General features: G+C 39.2%; 5 protein-coding genes across 8 annotated transcripts; all 5 read right to left on the reverse strand.

Annotated features, from left to right (window-relative positions):
- Positions 1-33: 33 nt before the first annotated feature.
- Positions 34-4,035, reverse strand: LOC103836626 (general transcription and DNA repair factor IIH helicase subunit XPD). Its single transcript, XM_009112913.3, has 13 exons — positions 3,809-4,035; positions 3,152-3,717; positions 2,812-3,092; positions 2,622-2,704; positions 2,134-2,537; positions 1,834-2,027; positions 1,567-1,747; positions 1,344-1,468; positions 1,111-1,200; positions 946-1,024; positions 785-861; positions 455-563; positions 34-358 (listed from the first exon to the last, which is right to left on the reverse strand). The coding sequence occupies exons 2-13, from the start codon at positions 3,683-3,685 to the stop codon at positions 239-241; spliced, it is 2,277 nt and encodes a 758-aa protein (XP_009111161.1). The 5' UTR covers positions 3,686-3,717; positions 3,809-4,035; the 3' UTR covers positions 34-238.
- A 23-nt stretch (positions 4,036-4,058) lies between these two features.
- Positions 4,059-6,726, reverse strand: LOC103836627. The gene is made up of 7 exons (XM_009112914.3): positions 5,784-6,726; positions 5,343-5,400; positions 4,955-5,260; positions 4,799-4,847; positions 4,590-4,684; positions 4,426-4,514; positions 4,059-4,332 (listed from the first exon to the last, which is right to left on the reverse strand). The coding sequence occupies exons 1-7, from the start codon at positions 5,930-5,932 to the stop codon at positions 4,275-4,277; spliced, it is 804 nt and encodes a 267-aa protein (XP_009111162.1). The 5' UTR covers positions 5,933-6,726; the 3' UTR covers positions 4,059-4,274.
- Positions 6,727-7,655: 929 nt separating this feature from the next.
- On the reverse strand, positions 7,656-11,050 carry LOC103836628 (protein FANTASTIC FOUR 2-like). Its single transcript, XM_009112915.3, has one exon. It carries the CDS (start codon positions 8,565-8,567, stop codon positions 7,833-7,835), a length of 735 nt encoding a protein of 244 aa, XP_009111163.1. The 5' UTR covers positions 8,568-11,050; the 3' UTR covers positions 7,656-7,832.
- A 274-nt stretch (positions 11,051-11,324) lies between these two features.
- LOC103836629 (probable transmembrane GTPase FZO-like, chloroplastic) lies at positions 11,325-15,823 on the reverse strand. Its single transcript, XM_009112917.3, has 11 exons — positions 15,246-15,823; positions 14,675-15,186; positions 14,490-14,558; positions 13,867-14,064; positions 13,648-13,779; positions 13,303-13,389; positions 12,774-13,214; positions 12,505-12,672; positions 12,117-12,347; positions 11,840-11,955; positions 11,325-11,708 (listed from the first exon to the last, which is right to left on the reverse strand). The coding sequence occupies exons 1-11, from the start codon at positions 15,733-15,735 to the stop codon at positions 11,423-11,425; spliced, it is 2,730 nt and encodes a 909-aa protein (XP_009111165.1). The 5' UTR covers positions 15,736-15,823; the 3' UTR covers positions 11,325-11,422.
- Positions 15,824-15,863: 40 nt separating this feature from the next.
- On the reverse strand, positions 15,864-22,050 carry LOC103836630 (N-terminal acetyltransferase B complex catalytic subunit NAA20). 4 transcript variants are annotated; one of them, XM_033277748.1, is made up of 8 exons: positions 21,902-22,023; positions 21,803-21,832; positions 17,067-17,127; positions 16,785-16,828; positions 16,696-16,745; positions 16,364-16,433; positions 16,163-16,223; positions 15,864-16,056 (listed from the first exon to the last, which is right to left on the reverse strand). In XM_033277748.1, exons 1-8 carry the CDS (start codon positions 21,977-21,979, stop codon positions 15,965-15,967), a joined length of 486 nt encoding a protein of 161 aa, XP_033133639.1. In that variant the 5' UTR covers positions 21,980-22,023; the 3' UTR covers positions 15,864-15,964. The 4 variants fall into 4 exon arrangements, with proteins under 4 accessions (XP_033133639.1, XP_033133640.1, XP_009111167.1 ...); XM_033277749.1 differs by having other exon boundaries at positions 16,696-16,828; positions 21,939-22,050; XM_009112919.3 differs by having other exon boundaries at positions 16,696-16,828.
- Positions 22,051-22,085: the final 35 nt, after the last annotated feature.

Below are 22,085 nucleotides of genomic sequence, written 5' to 3' on the forward strand. Positions count from 1 at the left end.
AGTCTTCAATATACAACAACTTTGCTATAAAAGAGTTGATAAAAAAAACATTTTACTATGAAGATCAAAAGTTCAAAACAGGTATAAGGAATAAGGACTCAGGTGAATATTTATCGAGTATGCTTTACCAAATCAAAAATCAATTATTATTTTTTCCTTCCAGAAAGGCAGAAACCAACTTTTTAGGATTGCTAAATTCCCAAATCAAATGAAAAAGGTAGAACAAGACCGTCTGTTACTAATAAACCATGTCCTGCACTCCGGTCTCAGCCATCTTCTCCAAATCCTCTTGTGTTAACAGAGTTTTCCTGCCCATAGTACCAGTCTTATCGTACGGCTGAGCCATTTTCCTTAGGAACTGCCAAAAAAGTTATTAGTTTTGCTTTTTTGTTTCTTCAGCCGTGTAAAACAAAAGGAATTTCAAAGGCACTGAGTTTTTCTAAGGTATACATACCTCTCGGGCAATATGAATAGCCATGTCAGTGCTTAAATTCAAGTGTGCATCACGCAGATGAGATAGTATCCAACCTGGTAATTTAGACCGCTTGTCATGACGGCTATATCTGCAAGTTAACAACGGCAAAATCTTTAAATAGAGCAAAGAGATGGTAGAGAAACATAAACAAACATAGCCATATATCTCTTCTACCAATTTATTCTCATTATCAAGGAACAACCTATTTCGTGGGAATACACATAAGTGGGCAAATACTTAATGTGTTCACTTGTAGCAGCTAGCAATAGCCTAAATCACCAGACTCCGAATCAGAGTATGTATATATACCTCTTGTCTGCAAATATCATCATCCCATAATCAGCCTTTGATCTGATTACTCGCCCCACGCATTGAGCTGCTTGCCTCTGTTTTATACCAAGAATCCATCAATAGCAAGCACAGACAGGTCAAACATTTTGCACCAAATACTCATAAGATTGGAACCATACCAAGGCATCAAACGTTAGGAAATCGCCTTCCTTTATTTGAAAGGTATCACGCAAATACTCCAATCGTGCAAGTAATATCCTGAAAATATTTAATCTAAGCATCTCCACACATGACCGAGGTAAACGGGAAAATGAAATGATATCTATTTTTTGGGTATAACTTACTTGCTTAATGTATATTGAAAAGGCACTCCAAACATTACAACCAGTCTTCCATAATGACGATCAAAATCGATCCCTTCAGCAACTTTCCCCCTGCCATTCAGATACAACATTTAATCAAATCTCTTTGAATTTTTCAAACCAGATGGCTCCAGTATTACATAACTAACGACAGAATCAAAGAAGTTTACTATAGCTACAATTTCTTCCCATGAATTCCAAATCAAAAATTTTACCTGGCTACAGAGAAGAAAACTGCACCTCTTCCGCAATCACAAGCCCTGCGATAATTGTCAAGTGCTAGTGTTGTTTCTACAACATCTTGCGTTTCGAAGAAGACAAGTTTCTGTTGCGTTATTTCCTACACAAAATTAAGAGCAGTGGTCATCTTAGGAAACAAGCATACATTAATGTCTGTAACAGATACAAATATATTAAGGCGTCGAAGAAGGATCTTACCTTCAGAATTCCAGTTTCATTCCATGTAGCAATAATGCCATCCATGTATGAGTAACTAACGAAGAAGCAGACAACTCCATCAGGAACAACAGATACCATCTCTACCAAAAGCTTTCCATAATTCCTCACAACACCCGGATCACTTCTCATGTCAAATTTGGTGCTAACAGGGAGCTGATCACTGCAAAAGCAAGAATAAACCATCACTAATAATAAATACAGTAAATACAAACAATAAGGGCAGTGTTTAGGAACTTTTCTATATACCTTCCTCGAGTTAAAACCATGGGGCAGATGCAGTCTCGTGTCATCGACATTTTAAAGCTTCTACTAACAACAGGATTGAAACTAAGAAGACGGGGATAAAGATCAATTGGACTCAGGGTCCCTGACGTAATCACTACTGACTGGAAACGATCAAACACCGGTTTTATAGCCAGAGACGCATCATGACAGCTCAACTAAGATACAAAAGAAGATAGGTTTCAGATACATTTCTCAATACAATTTACATTTGAGTCATAATATCTCCGAAACCAGAAAGAAAGCAGATCAACACGTACTGACCTGCAATATAGGATCTGGAATATGAGGCATTCTTTCGTCATAAGGCTCAATGATGATGGAAAATCCCCGTGCATATGTCCCAACAAGAGTTGCAAAGTCACATACTGTCTGGATAGGCAAAAACTCATCGGTATCTGTAATTTCAAGGGTCATCATGAGAGAGTGGAGCCGGTCATAACAGAACTTGAGTGTTTTCTGCTCAATTCCAGCCTGAGAATTAAGGGAGGATACAAAGCTAACAGGGCTTTCTTTCTCCACGTTCTCAGTATCTAGCCGTCCTTCCAAGTACTGAAGTAACCGGCGTAACACATGCACAAAATGCTCAGCCCGTCTAATATTCCCTGGGACAGCCTCCTTTAGAATATCATTGGGCAGTGCAGGGTTTGCAAGCCATTGATCAGTTCCTGGAAAAAAAAAAACATATATGTTCCGTCAAGTTGGTAGAATCAACCAAACCACGCATCACCTCTCTGAGAAAAAGTAGTTACCAGATAAGTCCCCTCTCAGTGCCAAACCCTCAATTAGCCGGTTGTATTCAGCTCGCAGTCTTCCAGCGTCCGTAGCCTTGAACCTTCCTACCAGTTAGAAAATTTTTAATAGTGTGATAAGAATTTAAAATGAAGTATCAGCAAACAAGCAGGGCAGTTCCTATATAGAATTCAGAACAGAAGAGCGTACCTATCAATTTCTTGCCTAATTTTATTAAGATTTCGATTAGCTCCTTCAAGTGTAACTCTTCTCACACTGACGCTGAGTGCTTCAATACACACATTGTCTATATTATGGGCCTCGTCAAACACAATAACAGACTCCTTTTGTAACTCCTTGGATATGATTCCAGCAACCTTAGGATCGAGCAAATACTGGTAGCTGTAAACAATAACGTTGGCGAACTGAACCATATGCCTGGCAAGGAAGTAAGGACACCATCCTCGATTCTTACCAAACGCCCTCAAATCCTAGCATCGAAACAAACATCAGAAAAAAGAAAACTCCAAATAAGATTCAAACTTGTTACCTCTAAAGTATAAACACCAGGAGGCAATAAGGCATTATCAGCAGCCTTCTCGTAGCTCTCAAAGTAGTCACAGAGTTCTACATTTGGATTCTCCGCGGCCAAAGCTCTAACCCAACTAGCCGTCCGTTTCCTACACGCAGCGTCCACTGAATCGCGATTCTCCGCCGCTAAAACCTTAGGATTGACGCAAAGATTCTTCCTGGAGGAGAGACCAAGCGCGAGGATCTTGGCCTGGGCGCCGAGATGGGTTACTTGATAGTCGTGGAGTATCTTAAGCTCACCGAGCGTTTTCTCCATCTCGTGGACAGTACGAGTGCAGTAGACGAGCTTGATGGGAGAATCGGGACGAGAGAGGCGGTAGCTGGTGATGAGGGAGAGAAGCGCGATGGTTTTGCCAGTTCCGGTGGGCATCTCGAGAAGGCAATGTCCCTTGGCGTCTAGGGCTCGCTTTAGTTCGACCATGTATTCGTATTGCTCTGGGTATATGTTGTCATAAGGGAAGTAGACGGTTACGTCTTCGATCTTGAAGATCATCTTCTTCCTCCTCCTCCCTCTCGTTGAATGGCCTAAACAAATCGAAATCGGTACAGCACTTAGAAAGCCCTAAAACGATTCATCAAACAAGCTATTCGAGCTTACAATACATATAAAGTTTACCGGCGAGATTGGAGTCGGAGCACTTAGCAAAGTTGAACGATTGCCGGCGAGGATGGAAGCTTGGGTATTGTTAACGAGCGAGAGAGAGAGAAACCTGTATCAATCAGCTTTAAAGGTCGAGGAACAATCTACGACTGTGTTGTTAAGCATAGAAGCGAGTAAATTGAGAGTTTCGACACCATATTTTTGTTTTCTTCATATTCTGACCCCTTTTTATTTCCTATATTGTTTGACCCCTAATTTATAGATATTTACGGAAAAGGTTCTTGACTTTCAAGGAATAGAGTATGCAATATTACACAATGGCTAGACATCTTTTGTTTCTTCTAAAATGTGACAGGAAAGTTTGGTAAGGTGTGAGTGGACCCATAAAAGAGTAGATGAATTCTCAAAGATTGAATTAGAGAAGTAACGAGGAAGTGATAGAGTGTAGTTGCAATAGACAGAAACGAAAACTAGAGTCTTATTATTCTTCAACTGGTTGCTGGAAAGCTAAGCCCTTTATCACATGTCGACACTGAAACCTGCAAACAAACCGATGGGGATTATCAAAAGATGCTCCGGTGAGTAACTGTACTTGTACAGTCTGTTAGTGGAGAAGTTAAAAAGAGAATTACCATATTAGATCATTTGTGTCGTAGTTGAACGGAGAATTTGTCTCGTTATCTTGAGTTTTGCACTTGAACCGCAACTTTAGAGGCACAAACTGCAATAACAAAGGACATATTTGATCAAAATCTAAATCCTTACTTGGATGTAGACTAATACAGAAGTATTGTACCTTTCTGTTGTATCTGAAGTCACGTTTAGGAAGGAAATGTTGGGGAAGATTCAAAGAAGGTGGAGCTTGAACCAATATAAAGAGCCTCATTGGACCTGTGATTCAGAAAAAAGGAGCATGAATCAAGTCTACAGTCTACACCACAATTCACGTGACAGTTAATAGAGAATAATAGTGCTGAAGAAGTTTGAGATTTCTGCTAAAGTTACCTGGGCATGAAGTTGATCCAGCACCCGTCGAGATCAGTGCTCGGATAGTCTATAATAAAGCCAAAAAAGAATGAAGAGATTAACATTTGTATCACCTCTGATAGCAGATAAAAAATGTTCCGAGTAACAAGAACTCAGAGGTAAGAAGATAGAAACCTTTTTGGAAAGAGCTTCTGTAGCTTTGTTTTTGGAAAAATCACCTTCAAATCTCAAAACATCAACACTGTGTGTGAAGAACAACTCATAAGCTTTTTGAGGGCGTAATGGACTACCACCAAGAATCAACACAACTCTCTGAACGCCAGGAGCTTCACGGATCAATAACTGTAGAGCGCTTCGGAGAGTAGAGATGGTGCTCATCAGTTTCTGCATTTTCTTAATCTCATGCTTCACCTCTCTTTTCCTACTCAATAGTTTTCTCCTGACCAGCGGCTTCACATCCGGTTGTGTAAGATTCGCCTCCTAACAACCTAAGTTTCTTAGAGTGTGAAAAAAAAAGACGTAACCGTAGAGTAAAAAACTGCGTCTGAAGAACCTAACATACCAAATCAGTAAACTCTGTTTGCAAGCCATCAAAGTCAAGACTCATGTCTTGCAACACCCTGCACACATACATGTATAACCAACAACCCTCAAAGAGTGATCAATCTGAGCGTTAAAGAAGACCTTTCGGAGTAGTTCCAACAGATAATTTATAGCAAAGAGGCTGATGAATGCAGCATAAAGATGAAGAAACATAGCCTCAAAGTATCTCCATTTCCCTTTATAATTTGAGTATAAACTCAACTACCAAGATTCGATCTCTATATATAATAACTCACGCTAATCAATCCAGAATCCACACAATCCGTAACCAGAAAGCTTTTACTCTTCTAAATCAAACTAAATTAATCGCGTGAAATTGAACGCAGTAAGCAGTCTAATCCGCGGAATCGAACATCAAATCAGAATGTAATCGATCCGAAAATAGAGAGAGATGACGTACGAAGGGATCTGCTGGTGCATATAGAGGACGAAACCGAGAATGTCATTGATGATATGGAAGACGCCGGAGCCGCCTAGTGAAGAAGCCGTGGTCGCGATGTCTACGTCGTACTTCTCCTCTGTACTCCCTTCTCCTTCCTCCATCTCCATCGTGATCGAAGATGAAACCTGCCTCCGAGTTCAAGCTGCTCGATAAATTTGAAATTAAAGTCAGTAGGCGGGGGAGAGATGAAGAAGAAGAAGAAGAAGAAGAAGAAGAACGACGGCTAGCGAGAATTTCAAAAGCATTTCATCGGAAATTAAAAATATATAAAATGACAAACCAAACCCCTAGAGAGAATCAGAATGATAAATCAACCCCTAAGGTTTATTAATTTCATATTTTGCCCCTAGACTGGAGCAAGCAGTAATCGCACGCGAGAGTTGGGCCGAGCTCTCGCTTCACGTTCTTTGCTAATCATAGCTGGGCCCATTTATGTGGTTAAGTTCAACCTTTGAATTTAAATCATCTTTACTTTAGTCAAACTTCTGATGAATGTACATATTTAAACCACTACAAAATCATAATCACTGTCTCTCTTTTTCTTGCCAATTTTTTAATTTATAATATATGGTTTATGAATACAGAATGTATTAGTCTATTGTGTTTACTTTGTGAAATTTAGATTACTAAATGAAAAGTAATCAAATAAGGGAGCAAAAAAATGTTTGATATATAGAAGAAGAAAGATCGAAAATATATCACAGAAATGGGTGCCGCATGAGATAGTGGTCAATAAAAAGCATCAAGTAGCAGATAGAACCAGAGTAAACATAGTCCTCTCTCGATATTCGTTTGCAGAGAAACAAAGGTACACCTTTGATATATTTACATACTTTTTGAGACCTTGGATTGGACATTACATTTATAACTTGTCTACTTCTCATTGGTTGAACTTTATATTTATAAGGATGTAAAATATATATTAAGTGACAAACCTTCGTTCATGTCGGGGAATATATACATCTAAAAATAGTTCTTTTAATCATATATCCTTTTTTACATTTTAAGGTGTTTTTAGTTACCAATAGAAAACCAAATCCATTGTTTGTGCATGATAGAATTTGATCAATATGGTCTTAAACCAACAAGTTAATTTTTCTATTCACCCGAACAAGCCATTGTACTACCACGTGCTCTAAAAGAATGTAAATATGTCTTTAAAACCGAGATGTAAAAGAAGGAAAGGAGCGTCCTCACATTTCGTACAAGGAAAATCAGGAACAGACTCAAAACGCGAGCGAAAGGGAAATTAAAAGCAAAGAAAAAAATGTTTGGAATTAACAAAAGAAAGGGAGAAATAGGATATTGCATGTGATGGTCATGTGGACGTGTGGGAACAATCTCTCATATGTTCATGTGGGGGTTGTACGTACCACATATGTTTACTTTTACGCACGTCATAATCAACGAAATAATGATATATGCATTGCATAGTCGTCTGGATTGTCTAGTATAAAACTTGTGTTACAAATTTTAACATAAGTAAAGTTATACTAGCTAGTGTAAGAAAACATAAACTGCAAAAGACAAATACAGTAAGTAAACTTTAATATGTAGCCAGTTCTGGTTTTAGAAGAAAATGAACCGCTCAAAAATTTCGACTACACAATATATAAGTTGGCTACAATTATAAAAATTCGGAATATGAAAGATTACATGAGTTGAAAAGGTTAGGTTTTTGTGAAATGTTAAAGGAAGCTTCCTAAAGGACATTTTCAGAGATTTTATTTTTGTATTTTCCTTACTACAAAATGAAGATGTATAGTACACTTTCAGTTTATGTTGTTGTAACCATCACACTACTAGCTTTTTAAAAAAACATGACTACTAAAAAAAATCAACAATAATAATAATAATTCTCATTTAACATTACATTAAATAGAACTAAAAAACACTCGCAGTACCTAGAGAAATCTCATACAAGAAAGCAAAGATTATATATAAAACTAAAATCAAGAAACCCATATTTTAAATTATTTTATTAAGAGATAGGAGTCGAATAAAGTCTTAAGTAGCGACCCAAAACTGCTGCTGCTTCCAAGTAGTAAGCATTGGCTTAGGCTCACGACCATTCTCCTTGCATCTGCTGCTTAATCTGCTAAACTTTTTATTTCCATTTTTACCCTCTAAGTTCTCACTAGTTTCCTCCTCCATGCCCTCTTCAGTTTCATCTTCTTCTCCTTCTTCCTCGTGAGTGTGCCCAAGTAAAGAACTTTCCGGTGATAAACAGAGACGGAGCCTTCCTTCACCACGTTCCGCAACAAAGTTAGGAGGCTGAGACGAAACCATAATTGCTTGAACGACAACACGACCATCTTCTCCTAGTGATCTCACCACACGATTATACTTTGAACCGTTAACAAAGTTTATCGGTGGCGGGAAACTTTTGATCGTTGATTTCTTGGCAGTGTCTTTTTCTTCTTCTTGAGGAGGAGAAGGAACCCTAGGAGTAGTGGTTGCTTGAAACGCAAGCAACAACAACTCGTCACCACTCTCGCTTCCAGTTTCGGACCCGAGGCTCTCAGTGCACATCTCTAAGCTTTTCTCACTCAGCTTAGAAACAGAGCGTTTCTCGACCGGGTGAACATAAGCTTTGTCCTCTACGTTTCGGACAATGGCAGTGATATCGGGCATAGATTGCAGGAAACTCAACCCACCCATTTTGCCTTTTTGGGTGAAACTTTCGTTTCTTTCATTTTTGGTGACGGTTTTTTCTTGCGCTTGACAAATAACAACTGACATTTTTTTGCGTTCTTGAGAAAAACAGAGGATCCAAAATGAGAGAGTTTATGATTGTTCCTGAGATCTTTCGGTTTTTCTCGTTGGTTGGTTTTGATCAATGGAAATTTGGAGAGAGAGAGAGAGAGAGTGATTTCTTGTTTGAATTAAAAGAGGTAACTAAAAGGAAAGAGGGATGAATGTGAAAGAAAAGAGGGAGGTCTGAACAAGTATTTATAGTGGTGAGTCCACTTCCCTTTGGATTCTTATTGGCTCTTATTATTCCCAGCTCCATCTTTATTGCATGAACATATATCAACTGTTCGATAAAAAAAAACACATATCAAGTTGATACCATCCAGCTTATGCTAGTTCATCTGCTAAGCCATTACTCCTTTGTATTTGGTCTAACGGATATTATCCTGTATATCCATAAGTTCATATCATTTTGTATTATGTAAACCAATAGGGTCGGAATAATATAATTATAAGCTTTAGTTGTCCTCTATTTAACAAATAATTAACATATCTTTAGAGAACAACTTAGATGAAAAAACAAAATATGATACTTAAAACATATAATAAAGACATTTTTAATATTTTCTGTAGCCCTTAAACGCATATTCGTCCTATTAATGGCTTTAACATTTATCGTGATTTTTAATTGCCCAAGTATCTTTGAATATGCTCGAGTTAAAAGTTAAACACTCATTATTTTATTTAAGTAGGATTAAAAAGAGACTAAAACTTGCACCAGTTTAACTGGTTATCCTCACCACAAATCACATCGTTACAAAAAATGATTTGAACTTGAAAATTAATCACAGAATTAAGCAAAAGAGAGATGAAAATGAAAATGAAAACCAAAAAGACTGAGAGTACCAAACTGCCCTTATGGAAGAAAATTTCCAAAATCAATAATTGAAGAAAAAAAGAAACCACAAAAGGCAAGAGCCTCAAGTCCACAACCTTCCTGGGACCTTTAGCTACACTTGGAACTGTAATGCAAAGTGACATGAACCTTAAACATAATTACAAATTTAATAAGGATATATGTATTTTATGTCTTCTTTTATCCAATACCAAACCAAATTTTAACTGTATCCGCGGTTTTTACAGTGTATATGCTTCGAAATTTTGTAAGGAGTAAGTCCATAATCAAACAAAAGCGGCAACATATTAGTTACCAATCAATAGTATATGTCCGAATCCTTGAGATTGTGTTTCTGATTTTGCAGCATCTATCAATATGAATACCATGTTGACAGTTTCCTAACACTTGTTGGTACATTGTGACCAGATTCAAAGAAAAACGGAAGTACAACATGCGAAAACCGAGAGCTATCTTCTTATGATTAATCTTACACCTCAAATGTAATGAATGATTTCAAAACATGTTTTGCCCTGTAATAGAAAACTTATGGGCATATGTTCCTGTCTTTTACGTGTTTTGAGAGCACGAATCAATGCTCTCGGGTTAGAGATGATCCTCCAAGTAACCTAAGCCCGTAGGTTCTCAAAGAAGTAACAAATGTAGGGCCAGTTAAAGAACATAGACAATAAGCATGTCTCATACTAATTGAGGAGATCAGTAGTGACGTCTATTAAAACTATTTAGTTAATGGAACCAGTACTTTAAAAAGCTACGGGTAGTAGAAGAAGTTTCCATTTCAAGTGAGGAAAACTTTTCAAATCTTCATGTGTTGTGAAAGCAAAAGTTGTTTGGTAACGAAATGTCGAAAAAAGCTTTGAGATGAAACGTGAGTAGTAACTTAGTGCTAAGTAAAGTTATAGAGCAGAATCTGTACCTTATTTTCTCCCTGGCCATATGAAATTTCGCATTCGCCAATAGCAATCTTCCGTAGTTTCCTCTAACCAATCAGAGGAAGAGAAACTTTGAAACAAGAACCAAAGCAGAGTAGGCTTTCTCTGCATCATCACTCCACTTCTGGTCCCCAACTGAAAAGGACAATCCAAAGCTAGATCCTTTCAAGTTTCTTTGTTTTTAAAATTTACAGTAATAATTTTTTTTTGGTTAAGTCTATTTTAACTTTATGATCTTTTAGCAACAAAGGAAGGTGGAATCTATTTCATGCTTACACAAAAACATGTCAACTGGAAATTTTCTTCTCTTTCCCTAACTTTTGACCATGCTTAATAATATTCTCTCATTGTTTATTAAAAAGGTTTGGCTAGAAAGCATACATGTCATTAGTTAAAGCCTATGACTTCGATTAGAGAACTAAAAGGAGCCTATGAAGAAGCTTTTATATAATGTTAGTCTAACGTTAATTCTAATTAATTCCCACTATTAAGCATTAACTAAGGTTTATACCACTAATTCTGGATTTTAAAACTTTCGAACCAATCCTTACCTAGAAAAGAAATTTATGCGCTTTTGTCTTTAGAAACTATAGCTAGCATATGCTGAGGATTACTCCCCATGGAAACCTATACTCAGAATTTTATACATATTTAATTCACTTAAGTCAAAAGATTAGTACATGAACAACAAAGTTAGATGCTCTATGCGGAAAACCGATTGAATATGAATGTATTCAAGCTATTCATGTACTCCAGAAGAATATTAAAATCCCAATAGAAAAAATGTGTCAACCAATATACTAACCTGTAATGTGAGGTACATGTGCAGGTCAAAGAGTAGCTTCCAGTTCATCCATCCACTACAATCTGAAAAGTACAAAACATAATAATAGTATAATACCAGAGTGTCATGCCCATCTACTGAATTCGTATTCAATATAACTGACTCCATTTCACTCGTCGAAACTGGTACGTCTTATTCATTATGTATGACAACACATACACTTGTCCCCAGTGAACAATGTAAATGACATTATGTTGGGGCAAGTAAAGCCTCATCTTAATACATGAAGGTTATCAATTTCAACTTGTAGCAACTGTAATTTACTCCTAATATCTGATAGTTCCTTCTGGATGCCTAAAAGACGATCAAGTCTTAGCTGAGCTTCTTCTCGGTAAGGCTTGGCAACAATATTCACAAAGTTTACTAGATTATTTGTTGCATCCGAAAGATCCTTTTGCATAGCATCTTCGAGTTGTTGAGCCAACGCATCAGCCACTTTATTCACCTTACCAATTATAGCTTGCCTGCGATATGGGAAGTTTGCTATAGCCACATACCTGCCATATAGGTTATGTTATATACAAATAATAATGTCTCTAAAACATCATAATATCTCATTGGTTGCAAGAAAAAACACACTACGTGATACAAGAAAGCAGAGTAATGAAGAAATTCAGAGAAGTGTTACCCTCCAGCAGAGCAAAGGCCAAGAGCAAGAAGATCTTCCAAAGTAGTGGGTAGCACTGAGGTTAGAAGTGATGCAGAAAGTCCTGCAGCTCCAAGCCCACCAACTGTCACAAAGAACTAAAAAAAAGCAAACAAAATCATGTCAAAAGAATCACATGACTGATTGTTGAAGAATCTAACTGAACATAGAACACAATTAAACAATGATAAGAGATCAAGACACTCGACTGAATTATAGTATATTAAGAACATGTAAGAATTTAATATTTGAGACTCACCACTTCTCGAATATCTTGTTCCAACCGTTTTGATGTGGTTCCGGCACTCAAGTTCTGGATGGTTTTCAAGCTGAATTTATCAGTTTTCCGAAGCAAGTCGTATGTGTCTATGCCCAGTTGAGTTTTTGAATTGACATATTGTGGCCATTTGTTTTCAAATGATTTCAAGGATAGACTCCCTTCCCGGGCAGTATTTGATTGTAGCCATTCAGCATATTTTCCAAGTAGGTCCTGCAACCAGTAGAGTGTTCAAAAATGAAGGCTTAGTTAGTAGCCAGACACCAGCATCAGGTCAAAATAAGACAAGAAGGACACGACTTGACTTATGCATGAACAGAAACTATATCTCAGATGTTGGAGTATATGATCTTTGGAGTAACAGACTTACTTGAGCATTTGAGAGTGCTGGAGCGAGTATTTCTCCATTAACTTTGGATGTAGCCGCTACAGAGGCTGAGTTTTCCCCTTTAAACACGTAAGAGATTGCAAGATCAAGACTAGAAAGTCTCAGGGTAGCTTCTATTAGATCAACAACTTGCAATCTGGCCTTATCAATCTGCAATCATGATTTGACGATAAACACAAGAAAAATCCAAGTTAGAACAACCCAATTTCCTCCTACGTGATTCAACAAGATATAGCTAATAGAATTTATACCAGTGACAGAGCCTGCCTTCTCCAAGATATGCTCTCATATTCCATCGTAAGTGTGTATTCTTGAGTACGATTGATAATCTTGTCTGCTGAAGCCAAATCTTCCCTAGCAGCTACGCAATCTTGTAGAACAAGAGATTCAACAGAAGAAAGGAGACGCTCTGCAATTGCAATAGGTGTCTCCAATTTAAGCCTTATTCTCTCCATCCCAGTGACAGTTGAGCTATCTAGGAAGCTGTACAGAAATTTCTCAAGTTCATTGAAGCTCTGGGTTCTCCACTTAGAATCGGGATCAGAGACCTCTAGATCATCTCTGCCTGCCAAAGCTGCTGCTGAAAGCTTCGCCTCAAGAGCAGACCGTGCGGACACAGGATACAATATCACATTTTCTGTGTTAAGCAACTTTTGCGTATTTTCTTTAACAAACGAGATAGCTTCCTCAAGCTGCATCATAAAAAATAAAACGTAGTCAACAAAAACCCAAGACTAGATAAACTATCAAGAATTGGACATAATCTTGTTTCTGGTAAACCTCACGAGTATCACGGTAGATATCAGATTTATTCAGGATAAACACAAATTTCTTTTTCCACTGCTGGGTATACCGGAGAAACGCAACCTGACAAACACAATGACATGAATATCAGCCTACAGAACAGAAATGACAGCAGGAAACTGACGAGGTAGAGAGTTCAACATTATCCTTAATATTGTTTATATTAGTACTAAATAGATATATGCAGTTAACCTAGTGACAACTTCCCCTTCACTACACAAAGTCTTGATGGTGTAAATATTTAACCAGCTACTACTTAGGGAGATGCGTATTGAGTAAAGCCAACAATAACTAACATGCCAGGCAAACAGTAACATCTACCTCACTTTCAGTTAAAGGACGGTCAGCAGAAAGAACGAAAAGAAGCAGATCTGCACGTGGAACAAATTCTTCTGTAAGACGTTGTTGCCTTTGAAGGATCACATTAGTTCCAGGTGTGTCAACGATATTGATCTGCTCGAAAAAAGAACAACACAAAGTCAATTTCTCCAAATAATTACAAAATTCAGGACTGCCAGGGAAAGTTTTTGAATGACTCACATCCTTAAGTATTGGTGCAGGAAGATAGCAGATGTATTGGCCGTCTGGATGCCTTTGGCAACGTTGTTGCTCCTCAGATTCTAAGTCAGAGTAGCACAGAAAAGTGATTTCATTGGTGGTGGGGACTACACCCTCTTTGAGGTATCTCTTCCCAAGAAGTGCATTGATAACAGTTGATTTTCCGGAGTTAAATTCCCCCTAGTATCATCAAGTTATGAATGAATTCCAATAAAATGCGTATCCATACACTAACTACTTTGAATCATAAAAGCAAATTGTCCTGCTTTAAAAACCCGAAACATAAATAGATAGAAAACTACTAGTTGAAATCTTTCAGAGAACCCATGCAATGAATCAAAAGTTTAGCAACATGCTGGATTTTTTTAAACTTCTAACCACTAAATAGCTAGGAGCCTAGGATAAGAGCATACTAACAAGTCACAAGAAAGCGAGAAAACTATGTCCTTTATCAGAGAGTACAATTAAGAAGCATGTGCATTGTCTAGCAAAGATCTATCTACTGCTGGCAAAAGTGTAACTAACAAATGTTTTTCATGAATAAAGAGCTAATACCAATGCATATCCCTGGAACCACAATTTGACGGAGTTGAGTGCAGCATTACCACTATAACCATTAAAAACGGCTCATCAATCCGGGAAGCTGCATCGACCAGGAGGGAGACTTCTTCCATCTGTTTATTGAAAAACAGTCCAAGACGCAAATTAAACCACGTTATGGTCGCAAAAAAATCTAGACTCTTAACCATTTCAGAAAAACTGACTACCAAATGTTGTAAATAAAAATCACCAGTGGAGCCGCCTTGTGGATAATTTCAATAGTCTCCCTCAACACTGATTTCTCCATTTCTATTATTTCTTTCTGCTTGTCCTCTAATTTTACGAAACCAGTAGCATCATGTTTCTCCTGAAGGTCACTAGCCTCAACCAATGGTGTTTCGTTTTCGTTAACATAAGAAGCTCCATCAAGAAACTGGCGAAGAGCAACATCCCTGGAAGAGCGCAGATCATTCAAAGAAACAACGAAACCAGATGCTCCTGATCTCAGTAACTGCAACTCTTCCTTAGCTTCTCCTTTGCTTATGCAAGCCACGAAAATGGGTATCTTCACGCTCTTCAGCAAAGAATCAGCCAATTGTTGATCTTCACGAGATCCAACAAGTATAAGGAAATCAGCACCCTCAGAGCTAGAGGCAGTTAGAGCAGACTCAACATCCTTCACAATCCTAGCCACCAAAGGGAGAACCACCGACTCAGAATTGGAACCCATCAAAGTGTTCCTCGCTACTATCGCCGGAAGACCTGTACATAAATAGCATTTGTTACTACAAGCAGGAAGCTAAAATTGAAATTAGCTATACCTTCGTCGGAGAGAGCGACACCACTCGCACCAACAGCGGCGGCGATATCAACGCGTTCGGCGATCAAGAGGTAAGCACGGCCCTTGACAAGTGACTTCAGCAAACAAGCTGCCTCGTAGAGCTTACCGGCGTTAACTCCGCCGTCGAGCACGACGATTTGGACCGATTTGGCTAACGCGCGGTCGATTAAATCAAGAGTCTCGTCACGGTTCCCGCTCATAACCTCATCCGCGTCGAGGCGGAGAAGTAAACCGGGAACAGCGAGCTCGGGACGCTTGTAACCACCGGGATAAAGAGTCCGCGGCCTAGAGGGAGAAGTTTGATCGGCGGATTCAAGCGAAGCGTTTCTGATTGAGAGAGAAGAGAGACGCTTGTGACGTGGAGGAGAAAATGATGATAACCGAATGCACCGGCGAGGAAACGGCGGAAATGAAGCGGAGATGAGTAAAGGTGACGTCACACATGGGCGGTGAGAGAGGAGAGTTCTCATGGAGAGAGAGAGAGAGAGAGAGAGAGAGAGATTTCGTCTGTGCTTCTGATTAGTTTTCTTATCTCTAAAATATCCGTTTGGCCCATCAGAGGAAACTATACGACGAACCCCGCCATTAAATTAAAAAATCAAATTAAATTAAAATTTGTGTGGGGAAACTTTTTTTTAATGTAAATACAAAAACATGACGAGAACAAAGGTAACATAGTCTTTTTGGACATTGATAGACTTAATCATACTCTAGTTCATCAGGAGTAATGGGTCTCTTAAGAGGAATGACAGACTTTTTCTCTACATCTCTTGATAATGCCTTCCTCATATCTGTGTATTCAAACCCATTGTTTTAGTTAAATCCTAAAGACAATGAATAAGAAAGCAAAGGCTATATTATAGATTAGAGAGATGGAAACAACAAGCCTCTTCTCACCTAACCCATCTTCCTCCCCTGAATAATAGCGTAGAACCCGTCTATAGATTATGTACCCAAGCTGCCAAAAAATGAAGAACACATGAAAACATGTGCAAGTCCCTCGTATGAAAAGTTATAAATTATCCTTTCCTACACACTGTCATCAACACTACGAGATATCTGAGCTTGAAATTAATTTCATGAGAACTAATAGTTTACCTTCTCATACATCTTGATGGCTGGTGTGTTAGAAGCTCTCACGAAAAGATCCACAAAGTAGGCCTTATCACTGTGATCAATACATAACCAGGAGTATAGTGGTCATTGAGAAAACCAGAACAAAAGGCATAGAGTTAAAATGAACAACAACTCAAAGAGTTCTCTTCCTTTCAAATGATCTAAATCTCGAGTTTCACAAAAATAAGTGGTCTACTTTGAAAACTAATATATCAGTAATATACTAAGGTTTTCATCTTCTATTCAATCATAACAATCTAAATAAAAGAGAACACTAGAACTGGGAGGTGCTTTTGTTTTAGTTAATGACTTACATCTTATCACTGACATCTTCGAGAAGGTTCATCAGTTTTTTTGCGAGCTGCTGCCTGCGATATTCTGGAGAGACAGTGACGGCTGTCACATGACCATGCCATGATTCACCCTGCCCTTCTACTTTACCCATTACTGAAACCATACTAGAATATATTAGACACTTGACATTTAGAACGAATACAGACTGCGCAAAAGAGATACAAAAAAAATTCAACTGAAGAAGTTTTACATATATCCAGTCAAGTAACAGGGCACCAAAATAACAGAACATCGCAAAGATTCAGGACAATATTACAGGATGTTTTGTACTTTCAAGAGAGAAACAGATGAAGCCTCAAAAAAATTCACATCAAAAGGAAGATAGACTTACTATAGCCCATGACACGATTGCCAGGAGCTTCAGCAACATGAAAATAGTCGGGCCATCTCGCTGTTGGGATAAACTTGACAGAAACTTGAGAGAGAAGCAATCCTGATCCTAAAGAGATAATGATGAAGTGAAGAGATAATGATGAGTTTGAGATATATTCACTTATGAGAATAATTATAGGATTAGGATTGTAAACATCTATATATAACGATGTCGAGAGAGATATGAGTAAAGAGAGTGATTTTGTGATTGTGAGAAGCTTAAGTTTTTGAGCTAGTTTTCTTAAGCAATAAAGAGAGAGTTCTTGTGATTTCATTCTTAAAGCTTTGCGACAATATTTGGTATCAGAGCCATGGGAGATCTCGTGGTCGCGAAGCCGAAAGAAGGAGGATCATCCTCAATTAAGTGTCCTATTCTTACAACAACCAACTACACCGTGTGGGCCATGAAGATGAAACTTTTACTCAAGGTGCATAAGGTTTGGGAGGTTGTCGAGACCGAAGTAGCTGACGATGAGAAGAGTAATATGGCTATGGCTCTTATATTTCAATCCATACCTGAGGCGCTGATATTACAGGTAGGGGAGTTGCCAACGGCCAAGAAGATGTGGGACGCGATTCAGACTAGGCATGTAGGAGCTGAACGAGTTAAGGAGGCGCGTCTACAAACCTTAATGGCAGACTTCGATCGCTTGAGGATGAAGGATACCGAGACAATAGATGAATTTGTTGGGAAGCTGTCTGAGTTATCATCAAAGTCATTAGCACTAGGAGAGGAAATTGAAGAATCAAAGCTCGTCAAAAAGTTTCTCAAGTGCCTACCTCGCAAGAAGTATATACACATTGTGGCTTCTCTGGAACAAGTTCTGGACCTCAAAACCACAAGCTTCGAGGACATCATAGGACGTCTAAAGGCTTACGAAGAACGTGTGCATGAAGAAGAAGAAGAGAATCAAGAGGACCAGAGTAAACTAATGTACGCAAACTCAGAAGGACAGCAACAGAGTCGCGACTTCAATAACAATTATAGAGGCAGAGGACGTGGAGGACGGTTTTATAACAGAGGACGAGGTCGTGGTCGGTTCAATGGACAAAGAGACGCATCAAGGCTCACATGTTTTCGCTGTGACAAAACAGGACATGTTGCATACGATTGTCCAGACCGCTTACTTAAGCTGCAAGAGACGGTACAAGAAACTGATAATACTTCAACTCAGGAGGCAGATGAATTGATGATACATGAGATAGTGTACTTAAACGAAGAGAAGATTGTTCCTAGTAACTACGAAGTAAGAGAAGGTGATGATGATATTTGGTATCTCGACAATGGGGCGAGTAACCATATGAGTGGAGATCGAAGATACTTCTCTACTATTGATGACTCTGTTGCTGGGAAAGTCAGATTTGGTGATGACTCAAGGATTGACATCAAAGGGAAAGGATCAATAGAGTTTGTAGACAGAAACGGTGATCCAAGAAGGTTGAGTGACGTTTATTTTATTCCTGATCTTAAAAGCAACATAATCAGCCTTGGACAAGCGACTGAAGCAGGATGTGACGTAAGAATGAAAGGAGAGCAGCTCATAATGCACGATAAAGACGGAAAGCTAATTGTCAAGGCCGTAAGATCGAAAAACAGACTTTATAAGGTCCGTATGAAGGTAAAGGAAGACGTGTCATTTCTGTCCACGACAACGACTGAATCTACCAAGTGGCATGCTAGGTTGGGTCATGTGAACCTGGAAACAATGAAAGCGATGATACAGCGAGACCTGGTTATAGGAATGCCAAAGATTAAAGTTGAAAAGAAGGTGTGTGGCTCATGCTTGCTGGAGAAGCAAGCTCGTCATGTGTTCCCTAAGGCCACTGCATACAGGGCTACTCAGAGACTGGAGTTAATTCACGGTGACCTATGTGGACCGATCAATCCGAGTACAAGTGCAGGAAACCGATATGTGTTTGTACTTATAGACGATTTCAGCAGGTACATGTGGACGTTGTTGATGAAAGAAAAGGGAGAAGCGTTTACTAAGTTCAAACACTTCAAAAATATAGTGGAGCAGGAGACAAAGGAGCAGATTCAAACATTCAGGACAGACAGGGGAGGTGAATTCGTTTCTTCAGAGTTCAATACGTTCTGTAATGAGTCAGGGATTAAACGTCATCTCACTGCTCCGTACACTCCTCAGCAGAACGGGGTGGTGGAGAGACGTAACCGCACCCTGATGGAGATGGCCAGAAGTATTCTGAAGCACATGTCTGTTCCAAATTTCCTCTGGGGAGAAGCTATCAGACACTGCACCTATCTACTCAACAGAATAGCTACGAGGACACTTAATGATCAAACACCATATGAGCTCTATCGTGGAAAGAAGCCTAATATCAGCCACCTCAGAGTTTTCGGATGTATTGGGTACGCAAAAGTTGACTCAAAACATCTTAAGAAACTGGATGATAGGTCGCGCATGCTGGTTCACCTTGGCACAGAACCAGGGTCTAAAGCATACCGCTTACTTGATGCTGGAACTAAGAAGATAGTGGTGAGCCGTGATGTGGTCTTTGATGAGACAAAGGGATGGAATTGGAGATTAGATGAAGCAGAGAAGAACAGAGTCGGGGAATTTGAGATAACAATTGGAAGTTTTGGCAATCATGGGATTCGTGATGCAGAGCAAAGAATCAAAGGAGGAGATAACGTCAACACTACTGCGGATAATGAAACTGTTGTGATAGATGAACAAGAAGCTGAGAGTGATGATAATGAAACAGAGGAACAAGAAGAGCAAATGCAACTAAGAAGATCACAACGACAAGCATCAAAGCCTCGATACCTTGATGACTACGTTTTGTTCGCAGAAGAAGCAGGAGAAATATTGTTGATGAGTGTAAACAACGAGCCATACAGCTTTGAAGAAGCAAAAGGAAGCAAAGAATGGATACGAGCATGCAAAGAAGAGATAAAGTCTATTACCAAACTCGAGTGCTGGACCCTCGCTGATCTACCACAAGGCGTAAAACCCATAGGGTTGAAGTGGGTTTTCAAACTGAAAAGGAACTCCGACGGAAGCATTAATAAGTATAAGGCCCGTCTAGTCGCCAAGGGTTATGTTCAGCAATATGGGGTTGACTACGACGAGGTTTTCGCTCCGGTTGCGAGGATAGAGACAATACGGTTACTAATCAGTCTTGCTGCTTCACATGGTTGGGAAATACATCATTTAGATGTTAAGACTGCATTTTTACATGGTGACTTAAAGGAGATCGTGTATGTTACACAACCTGAGGGCTTTGAGATAGAAGGATATGAGGGCAAGGTATACAAATTGAACAAGGCTTTGTATGGTTTAAAACAAGCACCGAGGGCGTGGAATGATAAGCTGAACAAGATATTGTTAGAGTTGAAGTTTATAAGATGCTTAAAGGAACCTTCTGTCTATCACAAAAGGGTGAAAGGAGATCTTCTTGTGGTTGCGGTATACGTAGACGACTTGTTCGTTACTGGAACAAACATGAGAGTAATTACTGACTTCAAGAAGGAGATGGCAAATACATTTGAGATGAGCGATTTGGGAAAACTGTCTTATTACTTGGGAATTGAAGTGTGTCAACATGACAAGGGAATAACATTGAACCAAAACCGATATGCCTTGAAGATCCTCGAGGAGACTGGTATGAAAGACAGTAATCCCGTACAGATTCCTATGGACGCTGGTCTCAAGTTAGAGAAATCTGAGAAGGAGAAAGAGATTGAAGCAACCAGTTACAGAAAGACAGTCGGATGCTTCAGATACCTACTCCACACGAGACCTGACTTGGCTTATTGTGTTGGTGTTTTGAGCAGGTACATGCAAAGTCCTAGAGAGTCTCATGGAGTGGCGTTGAAACAATGCCTCAGATACTTACGTGGGAGCATGTCCTACGGCTTAACGTTCGAACGCTCTGAGTCTCACGCCAGCAAGCTCATAGGCTACAGCGACAGTAGCTATAACGTGGACCCTGACGACGGAAGGAGTACAACAGGACACATCGTTTATCTGGGGAAGAGCCCCATCACTTGGTGTTCTCAGAAACAAGAGACTGTGGCTCTTTCTTCCTGCGAAGCCGAGTTCATGGCGGGGACTAAAGCTGCGAGACAGGCAATTTGGCTTCAGGACTTGCTGGCAGAGATCATGGGCGTTGCAGGAGAGAAAGTTGTGATTCGCATCGATAACCAATCAGCCATAGCACTCACAAGAAACCCGGTGTTTCATGGTCGAAGCAAGCACATACACACACGATATCATTTCATCAGGGAGTGTGTTGAGAAAGGGTTAATCATGGTTGAACATGTTCCTGGCAGCGAGCAAAAGGCAGACATCCTGACGAAGGCTCTTGCAAGGATCAAGTACAAAGAGATGAGGGAGCTCATTGGAGTTCATGAAGTGAAGAAAGAAGTTTTCAAGTTTAGAGAGGAGAATGTTGGGATAAACTTGACAGAAACTTGAGAGAGAAGCAATCCTGATCCTAAAGAGATAATGATGAAGTGAAGAGATAATGATGAGTTTGAGATATATTCACTTATGAGAATAATTATAGGATTAGGATTGTAAACATCTATATATAAAGATGTCGAGAGAGATATGAGTAAAGAGAGTGATTTTGTGATTGTGAGAAGCTTAAGTTTTTGAGCTAGTTTTCTTAAGCAATAAAGAGAGAGTTCTTGTGATTTCATTCTTAAAGCTTTGCGACAATACTCGCCAAGTAGGTCATGTAGAAGGACATATTGAACTGTTCCAATTTAAGAAACTAATCAACCAGTGACTACAAAGAATAAGAGAAGAAAGAATAATTGATAACTGTTTCAGTGAGGTGGTCTAGATTCACGGAGGTAAACCGGAGAAGGTCGTTGCAGCTGAATCTACGAATCGTCGTCATCTTCCTTTCGCATGCTTCCCTGGAAGAAGAAGAAGTACGAAACCATTAACAGGTAGCTTTTTTAAATGGGCCAGTTAGAAATCGATCTAAGCCCATTTACATTCGG

This window comes from Brassica rapa, chromosome A08, assembly GCF_000309985.2.
Source record: "Brassica rapa cultivar Chiifu-401-42 chromosome A08, CAAS_Brap_v3.01, whole genome shotgun sequence".
In the NCBI taxonomy this organism is placed as follows: Eukaryota; Viridiplantae; Streptophyta; class Magnoliopsida; order Brassicales; family Brassicaceae; genus Brassica; species Brassica rapa.

Excerpts from the sequence above, each read along its gene's own strand:
- LOC103836630 (XM_009112919.3), bottom strand. The coding sequence starts at position 21,979 with ATGACGACGATTCGTAGATTCAGCTGCAACGACCTTCTCCGGTTTACC. Across the intron at positions 16,829-17,066 it reads CAATCGTGTCATGGGCTATA|TAATGGGTAAAGTAGAAGGG; the intron begins GTAAGTCTATCT and ends GTATGGTTTCAG. Across the intron at positions 16,224-16,363 it reads CCATCAAGATGTATGAGAAG|CTTGGGTACATAATCTATAG; the intron begins GTAAACTATTAG and ends ATTTTTTGGCAG.
- LOC103836626 (XM_009112913.3), bottom strand. The coding sequence starts at position 3,685 with ATGATCTTCAAGATCGAAGACGTAACCGTCTACTTCCCTTATGACAAC. Across the intron at positions 1,469-1,566 it reads ATGAAACTGGAATTCTGAAG|GAAATAACGCAACAGAAACT; the intron begins GTAAGATCCTTC and ends AATTTTGTGTAG. Across the intron at positions 564-784 it reads ATGATATTTGCAGACAAGAG|ATATAGCCGTCATGACAAGC; the intron begins GTATATATACAT and ends GTTAACTTGCAG.
- LOC103836628 (XM_009112915.3), bottom strand. The coding sequence starts at position 8,567 with ATGTCAGTTGTTATTTGTCAAGCGCAAGAAAAAACCGTCACCAAAAAT.
- LOC103836629 (XM_009112917.3), bottom strand. The coding sequence starts at position 15,735 with ATGAGAACTCTCCTCTCTCACCGCCCATGTGTGACGTCACCTTTACTC. Across the intron at positions 14,559-14,674 it reads TCCACAAGGCGGCTCCACTG|ATGGAAGAAGTCTCCCTCCT; the intron begins GTGATTTTTATT and ends TTCAATAAACAG. Across the intron at positions 13,215-13,302 it reads TCTACCGTGATACTCGTGAG|CTTGAGGAAGCTATCTCGTT; the intron begins GTTTACCAGAAA and ends TTTATGATGCAG.
- LOC103836627 (XM_009112914.3), bottom strand. The coding sequence starts at position 5,932 with ATGGAGATGGAGGAAGGAGAAGGGAGTACAGAGGAGAAGTACGACGTA. Across the intron at positions 5,401-5,783 it reads ATGCACCAGCAGATCCCTTC|GGTGTTGCAAGACATGAGTC; the intron begins GTACGTCATCTC and ends GTATGTGTGCAG. Across the intron at positions 4,515-4,589 it reads ACTTCAGATACAACAGAAAG|TTTGTGCCTCTAAAGTTGCG; the intron begins GTACAATACTTC and ends TTGTTATTGCAG.